General features: G+C 36.9%; 1 protein-coding gene across 1 annotated transcript; it reads right to left on the bottom strand.

Annotated features, from left to right (window-relative positions):
- Window positions 1-2,771: 2,771 nt before the first annotated feature.
- Window positions 2,772-22,269, bottom strand: BTF3L4 (basic transcription factor 3 like 4). Its single transcript, XM_028511684.2, has 6 exons — window positions 22,111-22,269; window positions 18,794-18,859; window positions 14,142-14,255; window positions 7,081-7,282; window positions 6,200-6,259; window positions 2,772-5,672 (listed from the first exon to the last, which is right to left on the bottom strand). The coding sequence occupies exons 2-6, from the start codon at window positions 18,845-18,847 to the stop codon at window positions 5,626-5,628; spliced, it is 477 nt and encodes a 158-aa protein (XP_028367485.1). The 5' UTR covers window positions 18,848-18,859; window positions 22,111-22,269; the 3' UTR covers window positions 2,772-5,625.
- Between the last annotated feature and the right edge of the window lie 714 nt (window positions 22,270-22,983).

The raw sequence follows: 22,983 nt of genomic DNA, 5'->3' as shown, positions 1-22,983 counted from the left end.
AGATCAATAAACATATCTTCACATGAGAAGAAAAAGAGTGGGAGAAAATAATTGCAAATTATATATCTGATAAGGGATTAATATCCACAATGTATAAGTAACAACTTAACAACAAAACAACCTAATTAAAAAATGAGTCCTGGCTGGTGTGGCTCAGTGGATTGATTGAGTTTTGGCCTGTGAACCAAAGGGTCACTGGTTTGTTTTCCTGTCAAGGCACATGCCTGGGTTGCAGGCCAGTTACCCAGTTGGGGGTGCATGAGAGGCAACCACACATTGATGTTCCCTCCCTTTCTCTCTCCCTTCCCCTCTCTAAAAATAAATAAAATATATATTTTTAAATGAGCTCTGGCCTGTGTGGCTCAGTTGGCTGGTTGTCCTCCCACAAACCAAAAGGTCACCAGTTCGATTCCCAGTCTGAGGACCTGCCTGAGTTGCAGGTTCCGTCCCCAAGTTGGGACCCATGCAAGAGGCAACCCATCAATGTTTTTCTCTCTCTCTCCCTCCCTTTCCCTCTCTCTAATAAATTAATAAGTAGCAAAAATCATTTGACTATACATGTAAAGATTTATTTGAGATCTCTATTCTGTTCTATTGGTCTGTATGTCTTTTTGCCAGTATGTTGTTTTGCTTGCTGCGGCTTTGTAGTAAGTTTTGAAATCAGAAAGCAAGTCCTCCAACTTTGTTCCTTTTCAACTGTTTTGGATAATTGGGGCCCCTTAAAATTCCATGTAAATTTTAGGATGGGTTTTCTGTTTCTGCAAAAAACTTGAGTTTTTGATAGGGATTGTTTTGGGTACTATTTACATCTTAACAATATTGTCTTCTACTTCACAGACATGAGATACCATTTTGTTTATTATGTCTTAATTTCTTTTGGCGGTCTTGCGTTTTTGGTTAATTTTATTTCTAACTATTTTACATTTTTGATGTTGTGAGTGGTATTATTTTCTTATTTTTTTTGATTGTTAATTGTTGATGTATAGAAATACAATTGATTTTTGTGTTGGTTTTGTATTCTGCAATGTTGCTCAATTCATTTATTCTAACATTTTCTGTGGACTGGTTTGATTTTTAAAAACAGAAAAAGTGTGGGTGCAGAATAAATTCACAACCACCTTGTTCAAATTTATAGAATATTTGCCAAGGTATGACTAAAATGTGGCAAAATTTTGAGAATGCAAATGTCAATATCAACATACGTGACCTACACATTTTTGCCTAAATACTGCCATCAAAGATCTCGAATATAAACAATTCACAAGTCCTTCTTTAAAAAAACCTCTCAAACTTACTTCTTGAATAATCATTAAGATAGGTTTGACTTTCAGGTTAACAGTGATATTTGATGAGGATACTGTGTAGATATGGGCCCCATATACATAATTCTGATTTCAATAAATATTTGTTGGGTGGTGTGGGGTGATGTTTAGACTGTTAAATTTGATAGATCTAGATTAAAACCTGGATTCTCCTACTAATTAGTTGTGTGACATTTGGCAACTTTCCTAAACCATTTTTTTTTGTTTCTTTTGAAAAGTAGGATTATAATATCTGTCCCACTGGACTGTTTAGGAGTTACATGAGACTCTTTTCAAGAGTATTTAATAAGTGTTATGATCATGAGTAGACTACACATTGGGCAGTATGCTAGATGTTGGGGATAAAAGATGTATGACATGCCATCTGCCAATGATCTGGGTGGGAAATGGATTTTAAAAACCAAATAACTTTAATATTATACTATTGTAAAAACATATGCAAAGGAACAGAGGCTTGAAACAGAATGGTGTTTTTTTAAAATTATTATGACAGCTATTTATAAATATTGCATCGCCAATAGCTTTTGGAACAATTTTGTCAAAAATAGTGAAATGATGACTGTCTTTTTAACCAGCTAACTTGTTTAATTTTGTGGGGCTCAGCAAAACAAGTCTTTGGGATATAACAGGAGAAAGGACACACTGGGATCTGGGCTCAGAGGGACGCTGTCCATTGGTCAGTTCAGGATAACCCAGCTCCCTTGCGTCTGTGTTGCAGGGATCATATACTGCAAGTCATGTGCATCTTCAGTGGCTCACCTCATCACCGTGGCTGGGTATGGCATGCTCAGATATGAAATTTAGATAATTTGGCTCCTGTGTAGAGGAAGGATTGGAGGGAGTAAGCAAGACCAATAAGGGGGCTACAATAATCCAGGCAAAGTCTATGTGGCAGAGCAATGCAAGATGAACTGGAGTAAGGTAGTGTAGAACAGACCCTTGCTGTGCCTAGACCCTTTTTGCCATGGTTTGGGAGACATCACACTTTATCATTGGTGGGTTCTAAGGAACCCTGTTTGACTCAGCCACCATTTTACAGAGAAGAAAACAGGCTCAGAGAGCAAGGCCATTGTTAAAACACTATTATGGGGCTTTATTAACATTGTATTCTACGAACGGAATGTGGCCCCCCTGGAACACAACAAATATAAATAATGGCCCCTGGAGTTGGGCACTGCAGCAGTCCTGTTGGAAAGGTTACAGCATGGTAGGTAATGAAACTGATATCCATATAAAGACCTGTGATTTCCTACTATACCATGCTATGGCTTATCATGACATTTTAATTATAGATATATAGCATACTTAGGGGATAAACACAGAATTAAAACAAAGAAACAGATCAAACACATCCCAATATGGATTTTCACAAGAACCTGGTAGACTTATTAAAATTTAATGGAATGCCATAAACACTAGTTACTTAACAAATAAAAAGTACTTGATGTATTATTCTTAAACCATTGCTTAATGGGAAAAGTACAGGTAAAACAAATATGAGATCTCAACTATTTACTTTGGGCTTCCTAAAAGTAGATAAATGAGCTTTACAAAAACTGAAAGCGCTAACCACAAAAATTAAGACCATGAATTGATTTTTTTGCAAAAAGACATTTCTTCAATTGCCCCCAAAATTTCAGGTGAATTTCCCCAGAAATACTTCTATAATTATCTTGGCAATAAATACATAACCTTGGAAAAAGTACATATTTAGTAACTACTTCCCATATTAAAAAAAAACTATGCAATTCTTTTTTGTGCCAAGAACACTACAATTTATAAAAGTTTCATTCATACTGTTACCTATGCCTACTCATTCTGAAGGCAGGAACATTTCTTTGGGTTGAGCCAGGATCTCAATATGCTTTGTCCAGGAAAGAAGGTATGAAAACTTTTTAAAAAAACACTACTAGCTTATTGCACATGAGAGAGGCCAGACATTTGTTAACAGGATAAAAGGAAATAGCAGAGTTCCTCTGGGTGAGTAGTTAAAGGCTTTATGGGTATTGATAAAAAGATATTTCTGAAAAGATGATAAAATCATCTCCTTGAGAATTTTCAGTAATGAGTTTTACAGGACAGCAAGAAACATTAAGATTTAGAAACACCTCATTGGACTGATAAATTTCAGATTATGTAATTAGGTGACCTGTACAGGGTCATGTAGTTATTGCCAGAGTCTAAACTAAGACCCAGCCTCCTATCTTTCAGATGAAGACAGGAGGCTTTCCCCTTTTCCTTTCCTCTTTATCTCTTACATGTCCTTAACCACTTCATGCCCATCCTAACCATCTCTGCCCCACAATGTGTCCTTTGGTGACAGAGGAACAGAACTCTGGACTATATAGACCACAGGTGGCAAATCTGACCCTCCACCTTGTTTTATCTGGCCTGGCACCTTGTTTCTACCTGGTGGCAGTACCCAGCTCTTGCTTAACTGTTAAGGAGTAGTTACATTTATACAGTCCTAAACTTACATTCGGCCTTTTGAAGGCAACCATGAGGCTGTTGTGGCCCCTGGTGAAAATTAGTTTGACACCCCTGATATAGACCACTTAGAGTAACAATGGATGAAACATTATTTCAAATGATTGGGCTGAAATTCATTTGAGACTTGGGGGTAGAGGTGATATACAAAAGAAGGAAATTCTGCAGACAACAATAAGAGAAGCCAAGAGGAAATATCCTCTTTTGTTATTTTATTTTGTAGTTAAGTCCATATATTATATAAAACATAACAGGAAAATGAACAAATTTATAAAATAAATTGAGGTGTCTGGACAATAAAACACAAGAGCTTTGCCTTTGTGTTTACAGATTGCTTGATATGTTGTTGGTCTTGCACTTTAGATGTCAAATCAAGATATCTAGCTTGAAACAAAGTTGACAGGCTGTGAGGTTAAGCCACAGTTAGTTTGATGTTGGGCCAGGAAATGATTTTCTAAATCTTATCCTTAAATATTAGCTAAAACAAATGCTGATATAGCAAAATGCAAGCTTTTATCATTAGATATCAAGAGGGAAACTTGAATGAATGCAACTTACCTCCAAGTCCTCTGAAAGGAGGTGACAATTAAATACTGTGTTTTACCAGTGTTCTCCCAAAGCATTACTCTAGTAAGCATGCAGGAGGATGCTGTGAGCAGCAATAATAATAATATCCAATCTAGAGGTAGGTTCAAGGCCAGAGTAGGAGAGTGGTTGAAGAAATCCTCCTCAGGCCAATAACTCTTCACAGAATGCCCTTTGGTGCTGGGGGATGAGTATATGGCCTATTTTTTTTTTCCTGATTCAAAAGGACATTCCCAATTCCAACCTCACTATAAAAAAAAAAAAAAAGGCATTTTTGCACCTGCTATTAAGAACAGCTAGGATACAGGATAAGGCTGGCATAAAATTATTTAGCAAGCACATGCTAGCTATTCCAGTTTGAAATCTACCAAACTGTAAAATCAAGGGGGAAATAAAAAGTTGAAGATGAAGTGTTATGCCTTAAGATAAGGGAACAAAGTCCCAAAAAAGAGGGATTAGGCACTCACTTAACTCTATACGGAGAACATTCTTCTGAGGCTAGGTGGAAGATGAGGAAGAGCATTTCCAAAGACGTACCAGGCCATGTAGAGGTCAAAAGGAGGGAAAAAGGAATTTAGAAAGAAACTACTTCTGGGTCTGACTAGGTAAGTGAAATCTAAGGCAATTGCACCAAAGATATGCTACCTATTTCACCAGCAGGAAGCTGGTGAAAATATCTCAAGACATTTTAAACCCAGAGAAATGTATGACAAATGTGTTAACCAAGCAAATGAAAACCAAACCTTCAAGGATAAAATTCTCTTCAGATTTGAAATCCAAGGTTAATTCACTTTTCATTAATTTTATGCATTAGAAAAAAAATTAAAAGTAACAGATGTAAAGATTTGTTTTATTTCTACTGGGGGAAGAAGGAGGATAAATAGAACTGTTTTCCAATTTGCTCTCCATTGTATATACACATACCCACACACACACATAAACATACACACACCAAAAATATCCCAAACAAAAAAACCAAGAATCAAAAATCAAGACACCCTCAAGCTGCACCAATACTTCTTATTTTGACCAAAAGAGTAGATCCTGGGAGGAAGTGCAAAATGCAAAATTATATGACCAAAAAATGCTGAACAAACAGCATTATTAATATACAAAATATTTATATTACTGAACTAGTAACAGTTGATATTCTCCGTGTCTGTAAAACTTTGGAACCACATAGCTGATGTTAAATCTAGTCCATGCCAGCTTCCAAAAACCAGAAAAAATTTTAGTTAGCTTCATTCTTTGATGCCTCATCAAAATTTTCTACAAGATCTGAAAAAAAAAAGGTAAATGAGTTAAAAATACATAAAAAGAGGTAAATAAAATTCTTAACTTCTAACCCCAGTAAAACAAAATTGTTCTTCCTAGAATTAGCCTGAAAATATATAGGGCAAGGGGGCAGAAATGAATTGGTGGCATTTTGCTACTATCTCATTTATCTGCTAAAACCATAATCCTAAGGAAATGTTAGTCTTTATTTATGCATACTAAAATGGACAGCATTTTCATATATCAATCATAGTTCCCACAAAAATGTTATAATAATAACTATCCAAATTTATAATCACAGTGATTCCAAATTCATAAATGCAGGCAGCAAAGCTTTGCGTGGTAATTTTGGATTCTAAGTATTATGTGAGAAGGCTTTTAATCTTTTTAATTAGATCATATCCACATCATTGTGAATCAATTTAAATTTATGAGCTCACCATCGACAAAAATTGTAAGTAATTATGTAGTAAATTTAAATGAGATCAGCAGGATGCTAAAAATCTTAAAACTAAAGAACTGTCACTTACCTGGAACATCATCATCCTCCTCATCAATGTCTTCTGGTTTTGGTGCTTTGCTATCCAACACTGCAAAAAGTTTATTTTAAAATTAGCCACAGAGAACAAAGACATCTACAAATACTTTATCCTTTTTCCCTGTCTATATCTTATATAATTATTCAGAAAAAGCTAAATATTGTCTAATCTAATACCATACTTTTTACTTAATACTAAAAATCAATGGAACTTTAACTTCATTAGATATATACTACATACAGCAGGCAATTTGAATGGGCACTGAAGGTAAAACTTATATGTAAAATGGAGTAATTCAGATTAGCTTGAATGAAAAGACAGTTAATTCATTCTCCAAATTCCATATTCTTCAAATAGAAAATTAATATTCAAGATGGTTTTTCATCTCTTTTGGTGTAAACAAGTATCTAGTTACGTATTATGAGCACTAAAGTAATAGGCTCTTTGATTTTTAGGGGAGACAAGTCACATTTGAAACCAGAACTATCTTGGAAATTCAGTATGAATGGTTGTTGCATCTATAGTAATCAATATTAAACAAAAATTATAGTTCTGTGATAACACTATGTTCTTGCTGTCATTAGTCAGAAGTGAATATCAAATTGACTATTTAATGTGGCCTGCAAATCCTAGCACTTTACCTTTTAGGTAATTACTCTCAGCTCTATTATAATTTCTACTAAAATATTCCCTATGCCACATTGTATAATATTTAAAGAAACAAACTAAATAATTTATGAAGCACACAAGTAACTTTATAAAAGTAGAAAATATATACAGGCAAATCCTTCCAGTAATGGGACACCTTTTAAAATAAACAGGTTCTTTAATTAAGGTTGGGAGGAAAAGAGGTACTAAGTTGAAATACCTACCTTGCCGAGGGAACTGTTCAGCTAACTTCCTAAGACTTGTTAAGCTGTCAGCACCAAGCTGACTTAATATTCCAGGAAGCATTTCTGTGATTGGTTTGGCTTCTGCATGACCAGTAATTGCAAAGGTGTTGGCAGAAAGGGAAGCTTGGACTTTGGGATTGTTGAAATGAATAACTGTTCCATCATCTTTAATCATGTTTACCTGTATGATCATGAAAGAAAAAGGTACTTCACAAAATAGATACCACTAAAACAGTATCTTTTTAAAAATAGCTGTTAATTATTTTTCTCAACTTGGCAGTTATGCAATCCCAAGGTAGTAATTATTTAAGCAGTGGGTATGGGTGGAAAAAGATCCTAACAACAAGGTAAAATGGTGTAGATGGCACAGATTACTAGGATGGTCAGAGAATCTACATTTTAAATTCAAGACTTCTATGAGAAAGTAGTTCATGCCCACATTAAAAAAAATGTAATAATCAGCCAAGAACTGGCTTCTTAATGAAATAGCCATTATCTTACTCAATTTACACTATCAAACTAAATTGGTACAGATACCATTTAGTGAGGTAGCATCTTAGGGGACAGGTTGTAATGGGGTAACAGTGTCTGGTAAAAATAACCACTGAAAATCCATAAAGAACACTCAGAGATGTAATTGATCAGGTATTTCACTCATTTTAACACAGTAAATTTACAAAGATTTCAACTTGTTCTCTTCATGTCATTCTGTGTAGAGGATTTTTATCAGTTCCTCTAATTCTTGCATGTTGCTTCTCAACAACCTTCAACAACTCTTGTAAATGTGAAAGTACCTCTCCCACCCACTTGCCTGCCCACCTGGACATGCTTTATCAATTACTAGGAAACCTTCAGAACCATGCTCACATTTTTTCTATAGCTTTCATCAATATGAATTTTTATTGTTTCAGACTGGATTTATCACATGGCCTTGGACTAATTGAAAAGGAAGATTAAGCTATTTAAAATGTTATTTTTCTCTCACTTGTGCACTTTCTGTGTTTCAGTAGAGCTGAATTTGTATAAGTTAAATGTGTAAATAATGTGATTCCACTATGTAGTTGACTCCACTGGGTAAGTTACCTTGGTGGTAACATGCTTATTATGTAAAAAGGTTAGGAGAGTTAATTCTTGGCTACTTTAGAAGCATTTCATGATCCATCCAAAAACTGCCCTTGTCACAATCAAGCAGAGATGCTGAGTGTTCTCCATGGTCAGTGGAAGTGGGCTTTTCTTCCCAGAGGTGATCACCACCACTGATAGACAGCACCAGAAAGGAAGGGGAAGAAAGGGGCGTCTAAATTTCAGGCAAGACCTGGAACACAGAGAAAATAAAGGCAAATTCCCTGGAAAACTGTAACTTTACTGCACAAATAATTCCCCCATTTTTTCCTGACATAATCACTTTTCAATTCTATACCCGTCCCTCTTTCAGTATTGTACTTAAGGTTCTATTATATATATTATACACAGTTAGCATTCAATCTAGCTGTTGTAACAAATACCATGAGTTAAAAATAGTTTATGTTAACTTTAGAAACAGATATACAGTTCTGAAGATAATTACAGTTTAGTTAGAAAAGTTTAATGTTAAAGTAGCTGAAATTCTGAAAGAGAAAAAAGGTGGCACAGTGGTATGAAATGGGATATTGCTCTGGACCTACCCTAGAATCACATAATTTTAGTATGGGAAAAGAATAAAGATATGCTGGGACTATATTTTCCAAATCAAGACCAATCACATATTTAATAAAGGATTTCTATAATAGTTCAAGGTATGGAAAGAATCTCAAATACTAGAATTTGAGATTTTTTAAATTTACAGATGTTAAAATCACAGGAGACTTGAAATAGATATTGTTCCCCCTAAAGTCAGGCCGTATTATTTGTTGAACTTCTAGTCAATCTGTTGTGAAGGAAATAAATACTAAAGACAAGAACTCTTGGCTAAGCAACATACCCAAGAACAAATAGTTGGTTACATGCAAACTCAGAGCTAAATTTGGGTTTCTTAACTTTGTTTAATTTCGTTCCTATGATGTCATTCACATTCATTTTTATGTAGCTGGACTTAGAGATTTCTTACTTTTTCCTTTTCTTTTAATTGTTGTTCAAGTACAGTTTTCTGTCTTTTACTCCCATCTCAGCCAAACCCCCCCTCCCAGCCCTTCCCATCTCCCTCCCATTTCTACCCACGCCTAGTTTTTGTCCATGTGTCCTTTATACTTGTTCCTATAAACCCTTCCCCTTTCCCCCTGAAATTCACTCCCCTCTCCCATCTCCCCTCTGGTCAGCCTGTTCTCTGTTTCAGTGTCTTTGGTTATATTTTGCTTGTTTGTTTGTTTTGTTGTTTAGGTTCCTGTTAAAGGTGAGATAATATGGTATTTGTCTTTCATTGCCTGGCTTATTTCGCTCAGCATAATGCTTTCCAGTTCCATTCATGCTGTTGCAAAGGGTAGGAGCTCCTTCTTTCTTTCTGCTGCATAGAATTCCATTGTGTAAATGTACCATAGTTTTTTGATCCATTCATTTACTGACGGGCACCTAGGTTGCTTCTCATTCACATTCTTAAAATGCTTATTTGCTGATAAAAATTCAATTATGTGGTCCCATAAAAACTTTCTAGAAAATTATTTACCTCAGAATATAGGCAAATGGAGAATGTAAAAGGAAAACAGCACAGATACATGGATAACATATATCTTCCTATCTACAAAATAAATAATAGGTCAACCGAGAACCAAAAGAATAAACAAATTCAAGAGTTTTCCTTCTGTTCAAGCTTCTTTCCCAAGGGCTAAATGTTAAGTCGTATTTTACATCGTGATGTAGGTCTTTGTAGGCTAAAATATGTTGAGTTCAGTGTAAAAAGCAAGATGTATTCCACTTCAGACTGAAATGGAAATTTATTAATGGTTGTTTTAAATGAGGTTGTATTTAAAATATGAATAAAAAGGCCCAGAAAGGGGTGGAGAGTTAATATTAGAATACAGAGAATAAACTAGTAGAAGTTAAAAAGGCCAGAATATTTTATTTCTAACATTCCTTCCTCTCTCCTAAGCAAATGACACAGTTATATAAGGCCCCTAGACACAAGTGATTAGAAACTATTAAAGGATGAATTGTTGGGCTGATCAGTTAGCTACCTCCCCAACTCTTTGAGAGGCAAAAGAAGGGCTAACGAACTTACTAAATTCACAAAGCAAATTGCATGCATTTCATATGGAGAATTTACCTTTTTTCTGGTGATTTTATTGATGTTTGGTCTAAAATCATACAATCTATAATCTACATACAGTGTAAGAACAAGGAGCAGACAAGTAAACAGACTATTAAATTAGCTACTATACCCTTTTTAAAACAAACAGCTCCTTTATGTCAAAATGTTTTCCCACTTAATAGGTAGTTGAATGTAAAGGATGCTACTTGAACAACAGAGGAGACATTTTTTGAGACTCGTAGTCCAAAACACCAGATGCCCTTGCTCTTATTTTGTGCTCTAATAATACTGACACATCTTGTAGTTACCAGAAAGTATTTTGTCCTCTCATGCCTAGTGCATCTACATATGCAATTTTCACTTTTTAGAAAACCCTTTTCCTGATTCTCCACCTTGTAATTTCCCATTTATCCAATCTTTGGGTCAGATGCTCTTAAACTTAAGGTGATTTATGCACCTTCTATACTTCAAGGGGTATTATAAGTAATTAGAATGGTTGTGATAAAATTATGTTTGCAAGTTTTTGACTTTGTTAGAGATGAACTCCTTGAGATAAGAGACCATGCCTTACTAGACATAGTATGTCCGCCAAGTATCCAGCACATAATAGTCACTCAAATTTGTTGAATGAATGGACACCGCCTATATATAGAATTTATTCTAAATCATGGATGCTGTCTTAAGGTTTAGAAATAGCACCAGTAATGCTCCCCAATAAAGATGCCCAGAACTGTCTGGGCTATATCTCTGGCCTGACTTTTCCTACTGTTCTGGCCTTTCAAAATCAACCTGACTGTCCCACAGAATTTAGGGCCATTTTATTTTATTAAAATCTTTTGAGCCCTGGCTGGCGTAGCTCAGTGAATTGAGCATGGGCTGTGAACCAAAGTGTTGCAGGTTCGATTCCCAGTCAGGGTACGTGCCTGGGTTGCAGGCCATGACCCCCAGCAACCGCACATTGATATTTCTCTCTCTCTCTTTCTCCCTCCCTTCCCTCTCTAAAAATAAATAAATAAAATCTTAAAAAAATAAAAGTACATCCAAATATCTTCAAATGTCACAGGTCATAAAACATTTCCAGAAACTTAGTTCTGGATTCTACTCTTGTAATTCACCTAGGAATTCTTTCCTAAAACCTGGTTATTTACTTGTCTTTGTATGAAAATCATCTGTGACACTCCCCTGCCCTTTGCTTTTTAACAGCTTTGAATTCTCTCTTTGGTAACATGTAAAAGAAATCTATATATAATTATACCAAATCAATAAACTAATGTATACATAAAAAAAAACAGAGAAGCTTGTCTCAATCTGAATAGTGTTTCAGTTTTGAGAGTTTCTGAGGAAGAATTAAATTAAGCTTCAGGAAAAGAAAGAAATCATGAATACTGCCCTGGCTGGCGTAGCTCAGTGGATTGAGCGCGGGCTGCGAACCAAAGCGTCGCAGGTTCGATTCCTATTCAGGGCACATGCCTGGGTTGCAGGCCACGGCCCCCAGCAACCACACATTGATATTTCTCTCTCTCTCTTTCTCTCTCCCTTCCCTCTCTAAAAATAAATAAATATAATATTTAAAAAAAAAAAGAAATCACGAATACTGGTTTCTTTTAGCCTAGAAAGTAAGATTAAAATTTTACTTGGTAAAAGTGCATTCAACAAGTTTTTAAAACCCACCATTGATCTCTCTGCTCCTTACCCACCAAACTGAGTACTTACTTTTCTTTTCTTTTTTTTTTTTTGGTTTTTCAAGGTCTAAGTATAGGAAACATAGTAATATTATTTTTGGCAGTCGTGTCTTTTCAAAAGATTTTACTTAAACTGAGAAACAACAAAAAGACTGTATATTCCTCAGAGTTCAGCACTCTGTAACAAGTTTAAAACACCCCAAATTAAAAACAAAATTCTACTTAATGTACTTCTTCTAAGACATAGTTTCTTTTTTCTCCTAATAACTGTTTTTAAATCAAGCATATCATTTTCTTCAAAAGATCGAAAAAAATATTACTTTGAATATAGTAATGTAAACCATAATGTTTGAGGTAATATATTACCTCAGATTATATATAGCATACTAGATATTCCTAAACAATATTATTTTAGATATGCAAAATGTTATATCTTGGTTCTTAAAAAATCAATTTTAGAAAGAGGGAAAGAAAGAAAAAAGTAAAATTCCTTCCCATCTTAGGTTCAAATATTGAGAAATTTTACAGTTATTAACTTGCACTGTTAATTATCTTTATGCATATTTTCTCTGTACAACTAGTTTGCGAGGGTTGGAAGACAGCACACATGTGCACACACGCCAGCACGCAAGAGCAAGAGTATGTACATGCCTATCATGTACCATTAATTTTTGTGTGATGCTCTGAAGCTATGACTCTTCAAGAAGTTAGAACTGAACTGGCAATACCAACAAAATAGAATTCACAATTCAGTTTAATAAATACTACAATAAAATTAAAAACAGAACATATGGAGGAACATAGGAAGGGCATCTAACTGTCCTTTGCGTATGTGTGCTACAGGAAGGTTTCCGGGAGGAAATAACACCTGCATTAAGGCCTAAAAAAGGAGAAACAGCAATGTCCTTAGAAACAGTGATGGGGATTTCTTTTATCTGTAATGGGGTAAATAATAAATTCTGATAGGAGGTGCTCAATAATACAGCATATAAGTAGGTTACTTTTCCTTTTTTTGCTGAGGTGGTACCACATATAGTAAAATGATATAATTCACTCTTAACTTATAGCAGTGGCAATTTAAACAGTGGTTACTATCAGAAATGGAATCATTAGATAGAAGTAGATCTAGATGGTAACATTACAAATAGTTATTGTTAATATTTTTCTTGAGTGTCTTCTGAAATAATATTAATCTTTGGCTTCATATTTGAGAGAAACAGTATCATTGAAATATAATAAAATTACTTAAAAATCCATGGAAAGCTACTGCTAGTGCTTCTTGGCTGAGGTAACAATTAGAGAGACTTGTAGAGTAGAATGGTGCTCTTATGGGGAAAAAAAAGGGTCCACCGTATCTGAAGAAATCTTGGGGTTTCTTTATTTCTATGTTATTAGAAAATAATCTTATTTTACATTAAAATTCAAGAGAGTTCCATAATTTTGTCACACATGCAGATACTTTCAGTCTGAAAATATGAATTACTTAACTGTCTACTAAAATCACTTTTGGACAATCACCCAATTTTATACAATAAGCAAATTCAATAGCTACAGTCCTTCCAAGATAGCTGAGTGATAATATCAGATTCCCCTAAGCTGATATTTTACATTTAAAAGTGTAGATAGCCCTAGGTGATGTGGCTCAGTAGACTGAGTACTGGCTTGTGAACCAAAAGGTTGCTAATTCAATTCCTGCTCAGGGTAGGTGCCTGCATTGTGGGCTGGGGCATGTGAGAGGCAACCAACTGATGTTTCTCTTGTACATAGATGTTTCTCTCAATTTCTTTCTCCCTGCCTTACTGCTCTCTCTCAAAAAAAAAAAATCTTTTTTTAAAAAAATGTGGATAATTAGCCCTGGCTGGTATGGCCCAGTGGAGTGAACGCCAGCCTACAAACCAAAAGGTCACCAGTTCAATTCCCAGTCAGGGCACATGCCTGGGTTGCGGCTTGGCCCAGAGTTGGGGGGGCATGCAAGATACAACCGATCAATATATCTCTCACACATCAGTGTTTTTCTCGCTCTCTTTCTCCCTCCCTTTCCCTCTCTCTGAATAAATAAAACCTTAAGTAAAGTGTGGATAATTATTTGTGAATATGTTATTTGTTCACATATTTAATAATTTACAAAGTGATCATACCTCTTCAATACCAGCTATATTATTGACAGCCAGTTTTTTTAGAGAACTCTGAAGTTTTTTGTCATCAGCTGTAGCTGTTCTATGTACCACCTTCTTCTTTCTGCGAGCTGTACCCTGAAAAATAACCAAACAGAAGGGTTAGCATGCCTTGAAGGCATCTGGGAACTACAATCAGATGTCTTCCTATCCATAGTTCTCTTAACAAAATCCAACATAAGAAATTGCTGACTATAAGAACAGTAATGATTAATAATGCTCAGAGTTATGTTTGTCACACTAATCCAGATTTTTGAAGGTCAGTTCTAGTTAGTTCTTATTCTTTCCAATATCCAACCTTTATCATCTCAACACAGTTTCCAGTTTTCGAATAAAAAATAACTTATAACTTCTGGACAATTCAGTGTGCTTTATGACAACTTTTAAGCATTATAAGGAATACTTTTTTATAATACCTACCACCCTCTGACAAAAAAGTCTAAAGATATTCTGAAACTTTGGAGATTATGACAATATTAAGAATCAAATACTGCCCTGGCTTGTGTGGCTCAGTGGAATGAGCACCAGACTCTGAACTGAAGGGTCACCAGTGTGATTCCCAGTCAAGGAACATGCCTGCATTGTGGACCAGATCCCCAGTGGGGGTGCTCCATAGGCAACCACACTTTGATGTTTCTCTTCCTCTCTTTCTCCCTCCCTTCTCCTTTGTCTAGAAATGGATAAATAAAATCTAAAAACAAAAAAAAAAATCAAATGCCTACTATGTGAGTATTCTAGAGTCCTAGAATCCGGGAATGAAAACCATCAAGTTCTTACTTCAAAGAGCACATATTATAGTGGGAGTATAAAGTCAATAAATACATAAATTATATAATTTCAAATGGGTTAAGGGTATTAAGAAAACACAGTGATAAGAGTACTGGGTAGGAGCTAAGTTAAAAAAAAATAAAGACACTATGTGAAATAGAAAAAAGAAAAGAATGTTAAGGGAAGGCCTCTTTGAAGAGGTGAAATAAGAGTTGAGACCCATGGGAAAATCTAGGGGAAGAGAGAGCCAAACAGAATGAAATGAGTGAACCTATTGTGTTTAGACAGAGAAAGCAGGCCAGTATGGCTACAGCAGAGTGAACAATAGGAAAGGAAAAGGAAAATGAAATCAGAAAGATAGGCAAGGCCTAGGTCATGTAGCTTAGAACACCAGAAAGAATTTGGATTTTATTCCAATTGCAATAGAAAGCCATTGGAAGCCATTTTAAGCATGGGAATGATTTCACCTGATTTACGATTTTAAAGGATGACTGAGGTTGCTGTGGAAAATTAACTATAATGAGATCAACCAGAAAGCTACTGTAGCAGTCCCGATGGAGAGATGAGGATTGTGGCAGTGGAGATGGGGAGAGCTCAGACTGTCAGAAGAACAAACAGGACTTGCTGATGCACTGGATGTCAGATATGAAGAAAAAAGGAATCTAGAATGATGTTTAGAATTTTGGCCTAATAAGCAAATAGGTTGAAAATTATATTAAGATAGAAAAGTCTCATTTCTAAATAGGTACTTTGAAATTCTAAATACATTCCACTGAAAAACTATTTAAAATAAGGGATATCTTCAAATAAATTTACAGAAGTGGAATAGCTGGGTCATAAGGCAGTTCCATTTTTAATTTTTTGAGGTATCTCCATATTGCTTTTCACAGTGGCTACACCAATCTGCATTCCCACCAACAGTGCAGAAGGGTTCCCCTTTCTCCACATCTTCACCAGGACTTGTTTGTTGATTGATGATAGCAGTTCTGATAGGTGTGAGGTGACGTCTCACTGTGGTTTTAATTTGCATTTCTCTGATAATTAGTGGTGTTAAGCCCATTTTCATATGTCTATTGGCCATCTGTATGTCCTCTTTGGAGAAGTGTCTATTAAGGTCCTTTGCCCATTTTTTAATTGGATTGTTTGGGGGTAGGGTTTGGTGTTGAGTTTCATAAGCTGAATCTGGGAATTTATCTGAAGAAACTTGAAACACTAATTCAAAAAAATATATGCACCCCTATGTTCACTGCAGTATTATTTACAACAGCCAAGATTTGGAAGCAGTCCAACTGTCCATCAGTAGATGAGTGGATAAAACAGGTGTGGTACATTTACGCAATGGAACACTATTCAGCCATAAAAAAGAAAATTTTGCCCTTTGTGATAGCATGGGTCGACCTGAAGAACATTATGCTAAGTGAAATAAGCCATTCAGAGAAAGACAAATACCATATGATTTCACTCATATGTGGAGTTTAATGAATAAACTGAACTAACAGGCAAAATAGAGAGCAGGCTGACAGTTCTGGGTGGGGGCTTAGGGGTGGAGGGATGGAGCAAAAAAGAAAAGGAACTCACTGATACTGACAACAGTATGGTGATTGTGGGGGGTGGGTGGGTGGAGGTGGAAGATGGAATGGAGGTAACTGGTAATGGAAAAAATGTAAAAATTTTTTATAAAAAAATTAAAATAAAATAAAATAAGGGATAAAATTCCCAGGCCAATTTACAAAAATGAAACCTAAACCAGACCTGAAAAACTAACAAAAGCAGCCTAAGTCTTGAGGGCTAAACCTTTTTGAGGCATGGCAGGAGTAAGGGGAAAGGAAGGGGGTTTCAATCTCGGAGTAGCTCCTGCAGTAGTACTCAGCCTTATTGAGGGTAGGTGGAAGTTCACTTTCAGCAGCTCTGGTGGGAGTGGAAGAGAGCCCTGTGAGTAGCAGCAGAGGATGTGATGATATCTAGTTTCTGAAGGATGGACTGGAGTGACTGTTTACATAGATGGTCATTTATTTTTGAAACATTTCTGACTCAGGGATAGCTTAATTGCTTGCTGGATACCTCAACTCAAACGATCCTCAGATACCTCAAATTGAACATGTCTAAAAGCTTATCAATCCACCAAACTATTCTTCCTATATTTCCTAAGTTTTACAGCTAGTGGTACCATCATATATCCATTCTCTAAAGCCAGAAATATGGGGTCATCCCAGACTCCTCTCTCCCTTTAATCCCTCATATACTATCAGTCATGTCAATTCCAACCCTTAAATTTGTGTCCCACATATAGCAGTGGTCTCTCAATTGTTCTCCTCTATGCAAACTTCTATTTCATTCCATTTTCCAAACTGCCAGCAGTCATCTTTCTAAAATGACTTTTATTTCCTTCTTAAAATTCTTCAAGTTGCCCCTTGCCTCTTGGATAAAATCCTCAGCTCCTAGTATGGCATATAAGAATATAATGCAACCCCAAATTACATACTCTAAACTCTAGCAGTGCCAAGCTAAAGCAAACCATCCCATTAAAGCACCATGTTATCTCAGCAACCTTTGTGCCTTTGCATGCGTGAGAATGGCAATCTCTTTTCAACCTACCCATTTACCCTCTCACCTGTCTACCTAGTGATAAATTTTTATTCTTCAAATCTCAGCTCAATGATGACTTCCTTGTCTCTCCTAAGCAAGAGTGCCTTGTACTTCATTTTAACATTTATAACTCTATAGAATAATGGTAAGGATGTCTCTCTTCCAAGCTGAGCTGTGCCAAGAGGAGACCTTAACTTATTTATCTTCTATGTGTTTGGCACATAGTAGGTGCTCAATAAACTAGTTAAATGAATGAATGAATATATATATATATAGTGATATGCTGCATAAACTCTTCTAGGTATTTTCTATGGTTCTTGAATATCCCTAGTTTTCACATTGGTACATGACACTACACTTGATGTAACAGTGTGACTACTTTGGTTACATGAATGCTAATATGACTCCAAAGTCATATGACTGTATCGCTATGAAAGGAGAAGGTACTAGTCACTTCTTCCCTTCACCATCTCCTGTCCCCTCCCTAGGAGCTGGGGTTATCATCAAAGTAGCTGTGGTTATCATCAAAGTAAATGACACAGTGGGGCTGCTACATAGTGTCCTACCTACCCCTCCCCAGGTCAGAGGTAAGGACTGTTGCTTTTCCTTTAGCAAAAATTGTACTGGGCAGAGATAAGGTTAGAATATTCTCCTTGAGCCAAGGGCCAGAGCTGAAGGGCATCAAAGACTTTTGGTGTTCAGAACTAGCTCTTCCTTAGGCTTCAAAGTATATAAGAATGCTCATGTTCATAAAGGCAGGAAATTTGGGAGAAAAACCTAGCAATGAACAAAATGTACAGTCAGCTTGGACATCTCTAGTTAAACCACCTGTAAACCAAACTATAGTGGTAAAAGTATCTAGTCAAGATGAGGTAAACTTAGCATCTGGGATGGCCGGCAGGTCTGTTCTGTGCCAGACACCATGTTAGGTGTTTTATCAATATTACTCTAATTTTTAAGAGCATCTTATGTAGGATTATTTCTCTTTTGCAGATGTAAACACGGAAGCTTAACAAGGTTGGGTAGCTTGTTCATGTCACATAACTACCAGATATTAAGAAAATTCAAACAAAGGTGCCAGAGAGAGAAGTCTTTTAGTTATCTATTTTAGAGTTAGACAAGTTATTTTCAATTTCGAATGTGGTTTGATCTTGATTATTAAAAAGATTTTAGATTTTCAATGATACAAATCCAAAATAATAACAACAACACTATCTGGTAATAATACATTCTCCTATCAATTTTTCTTATGCCACACTCACCTTGCCCCCTATCCGGACCTGAGCCTGAAGTTTGGCTAACTTTTCTTGATTCATGCTGTGGTAAATCTAGGGGGGGAAAAATAGATTTGTTAAAGTCACTGTTTTACCAAAATAACTGTTTATGCAACAGTACCTTCTGGTTCACTGAGCTTACAATATCCATTACCATTATGATCATATTAATACTGTCTATATTCTTAATAAATAACTTTTTTGAGCTTCATGAACCACATATTAAAGGAACCAAAATTAAATAATACCACAAAAGAGTTGAATATACAAACAGAAAATAGAATAGGATTCTAAGTTACCTATTTGAAGATCCCTCCTTTAAAAGCATGATTCAGTACTTTGGCATTCAGTAAAACCTAATCAGTTATAAAATCTCTGTAGGCAAGCCAGTTTTTCCCTCAAAGGTTTTTACAGCAGAGAGCTGTTACCAAATGTTATCAGCACAACCTTTAGATATTTTTCTCCCAAATCATATTCTGTATTCCTTGTAAACCATAAATAGAAGACTGAAAAAAAAAAACCCCAACTAGACAAAGAAAAATTCAACAATAGGCTGTGTAGTCGTCCAGATATGAGGTAGCTGTGTCCTCTATTCAAGGTCAGATGATATGTTAATAACAGGGAAAGAGAACCAGATTCTTAGATGTTCAGTGCTTCTGTAGCACTTCTCACTGAGTTCATCAGATACCTTGCACTGATACAGTATGTCATGCTTGTCAAGATATTCTTGCATTCAGGGTATAATGCCTCACTGCACAATCTGACAAAAGCATATCTCTGCCACATTACTACAAAATTTTTTTGGGGGGGGGAGGAGAAGAGACTCTTAAATATAAGCTCTTTAAGGCTAAAATTAATTTTGAAAATTCTAAGAACATTATAAAGTCAGGAATCCTAGTATGGACAGTGATATTTGTACAAAGGAAAAAAAGTTCTTAAGTTTATAATGGGCCATAACATTCCACACTATATAAACAAAAGCCAATGTTAAAGTACTGTTTTACTTTCTGTGGATCAACAGATCATTATTGAGATGTGAGAGATGGAATATAGAAGTACAAGGCTGTTATCAAACCTCTTTGGCTAATTCTCTAACTTCTTCATAATCATTAAGATAAAAAAGATTGTTTTCATTTGCGAAATGAAAGAGAACCAAAGATTGTATTAGTACAAGACATCCTGTATTCTGACTCTCTGCTTACATTAACTTGTGTATCTCTCTGTTTTAAGGCCAAATAAATCCCAGTTCTCAAATAACATTTATTTTTACATTAATTCAGTATTTATTTATAGTCTTCATTTTCCTAGTTGTGCAGCTTAATCCAATAACATTTAGAACTTATGATTCCTTAAATCTTGCTCAGCACTGTATCACAATGCTCAAGCAGCTAAAAACACACTTTCATTGAAGGAAGTGTGATTAGAGTACAAAACCAGAGAAGTCTTCAGTGTGTGTCAACCTCAACTTGTAGACTTATGTGTGCTGATGTAAATCCCAATATCTATACGCAATATCCACAGAAAAAGACCAATATTCACTTTTCTCAAAGGAATTGGCCATGAAGATGTAGTGAACTAACAAAGAGCCTAAGGACCTTTTTACAAAAAAAGGGGCACAGGGAAAATATTAGAACTAGACATAGGATAAACCTTTTGGGACGCTTAGGCATTTTGAAGTGACAATCCCCAGGAAGAGATGGAAGAGAAGGAACAGAAGTCAAGATAAAGAATCCTGACTTGTCTGAAACAAAAGCAACAAAATTATTTATATCAGGAAAACAGAGAACTTGTTCCCAGGCAGCTATCTAAGAAAAAAAGCATTTTAGGGAGTTTAGAAGCTCAAGAAGTTAGAGAAGAAAGAAGGGTGGTCCTTTGTCTATTAGCAGGTGGGGGTGTATGGAATTCAAGTAGGAAAGAGGATTGGACTTTGTCTATGAGAAATGTCAGGCTCAGAAAGAATCTGAACTAAACTTCCAAGATCATCTGGTTTACTTCCCTATTCCTCAATCAACTTGTAATTCTTGTATGTGAGTCCATCTCAAATACTTTTAAGCAGCCAGGAAGGTAAGAATATGGATAACAAACAGTTCACCTCCCTCTCAATTTAACAGATTTGCAAATGAGGGCCCAGAAGGGAAAACTCACTTTCTAGTTTCAAAATAGAAAACTTCCTAAGGCTGTATGTTTAATGAGTTCTTTCTTGGGGATCCTAGAATCTTTTAGTCCTTTCCTCAAGGACTCAAAAAAGGGTATAAACAATGAGGTTATACTCAGTATTTATTGAGTGCCTAAGTTCCAAGCACTCAGTAAGTAGGCACTTTCACATACATCATGTTTACAGAGATAAAATAATTTCTACTTTTAGTCCCGACTTTTTTTTTTTTTTTATTATTATGTGGGGTTTCTTTAAGAGAGGCATCGGCTTTGGAATCAGAAGAATCAACGTTCTACCACTTTGGGTTTCTGAAAGGTATTTTACTTCTCTGAACCAATGTTACTTCTGTACTAGAAAAGGTGTAACACCACACATGCCATAGGTGCTTTTTTTTTAATGGTTAAAGGTGATCAACAGCATGGGGTATGGCTCACAGTAGATATGCAAAAACTAGTAACTACTGTTGTCAATCTCGAGGGAACAGCTATGGTATAATGATATAAAGAACGTGGTATAAAGAACGTGGGAAACGAAGTTGAGACCATCATTCCTAGCTGTGCAACACTGTGTCTATCGGTCAATCATCAGTTTCCTGACAGCTTATACTAAGCATCAAGCAGTGTGATGGGGCTATGCAGATGGGCAAGGCACTGTCTCAAGAGTGGGAGGCCGACTGAAAAACAAATACTGCCATTAGGAGGTGAAGAGCGTTGCAACACAATTCGGTTCCAGAGGCTAGGGGCCCGGGGCCTGCTAACCTCAGTTACCCTATCTGTATGGGAGGAACAAATGAGATGACAACAGACTGGCTGTGTATATAGCTCCAAGCTCACAGCACTGTTGTGAACAACAAGAGTAACAAGACAGAGATAGGGAACCACCCGCCTCCTGGGGCTGGATCTGGGTGGCGAGAACACGGGCCCGCTCGCCCCCACAGGGGGCGGTGGTGCTGGGGACCTTCCCTCAGGTGCCGACCCCCAGCTGCGCCGCCGGTGACCGACAGGCCAGGCTAGCCGCCTCCGCCCCCACTTCACGCGCCACGGCGGAAGTGGCAGCCCGAGAGGTTGGCGGGTGTCGGAAGAAGAGGGCGGGGGGAGACCGTGCGCAGAGGCCTATGGCCGTGGAGTGGCGGGACCGCCGGGGGTCTCACCTGAAGCAGGGAGGGTCCTCAAACACCAGCACGCGGCAAGAGCAAGATGGCTGCCTCAGTGGAGACAGAGAAAGACGACGGAGGCGGTGGCGGCGGGAGCAGAGTCCACGTGACACAGCGGCCCTCGCCAGAGCAACCTATCCGGGGAGAGGAAATACAAACTACAGGGCCCAGCCTGCTCTGCGCCTCCCAATAGAGGGGTGGCAAGTGCTGGTGACCGCGCTGCATTCTGGAGCTTGCAGTCTCCCGGGCATTTCATTGTGTCGGTGTCTGCAATGTGTAGGGAGCCTAAAAAAGGGCGATGTGTGTTTTTCTTTGCGTTTGTACGTTGCCAGACATTTTTTACTAGTCGTTAAGTGTGCACTGTCGAACTCAACTAGTCTCCACTCAGGAGAAGAGACAGGAAGTTTGACCAATTATGCATCAGAGAGGAAAAACTGAAGAGACATGCTCGACCCATAAAGTTTTAAAACAACAAAAACAAGTAGATTTAACCAGAAGAAGCTCTGAAAGGGGTGTTAACACTTTAAATGCCTGAATTAACCTTTAGTCCTGGTTCACTGGAGAGAGAGGTCAGTTTTGCAATAAGGTACCAAGTTTGGTTTTACTCGGAGCTGGCACGAGTTAGTTGCATAATCCCTGACGGAAGCACTGAGGCAGCAAGGAAAATAAGGTCCAGCGCTTCTCCAGCAAGGGGTATTCTTGCAAACAAGGAAACCAGGTACCGCAGGACAGGTTTCCCAGGTCTCCCGGAGACCTAAGCAAGAACCTAAGAACGAAATCCAGTCGTCTAGGTCTTTTATATTTGCGGCGGGGGAAGTGATGGGGCCAAGGGACAATCCATTTGGAGCGGCTGACTTCGGCGATCAATAA

The sequence above is a fragment of the Phyllostomus discolor genome, chromosome 5 (genome assembly GCF_004126475.2).
Source record: "Phyllostomus discolor isolate MPI-MPIP mPhyDis1 chromosome 5, mPhyDis1.pri.v3, whole genome shotgun sequence".
Taxonomy (NCBI): domain Eukaryota; kingdom Metazoa; phylum Chordata; class Mammalia; order Chiroptera; family Phyllostomidae; genus Phyllostomus; species Phyllostomus discolor.
Note: the sequence above shows the minus strand (reverse complement) of the source record. Positions and strands in the feature narration are given on the sequence as shown.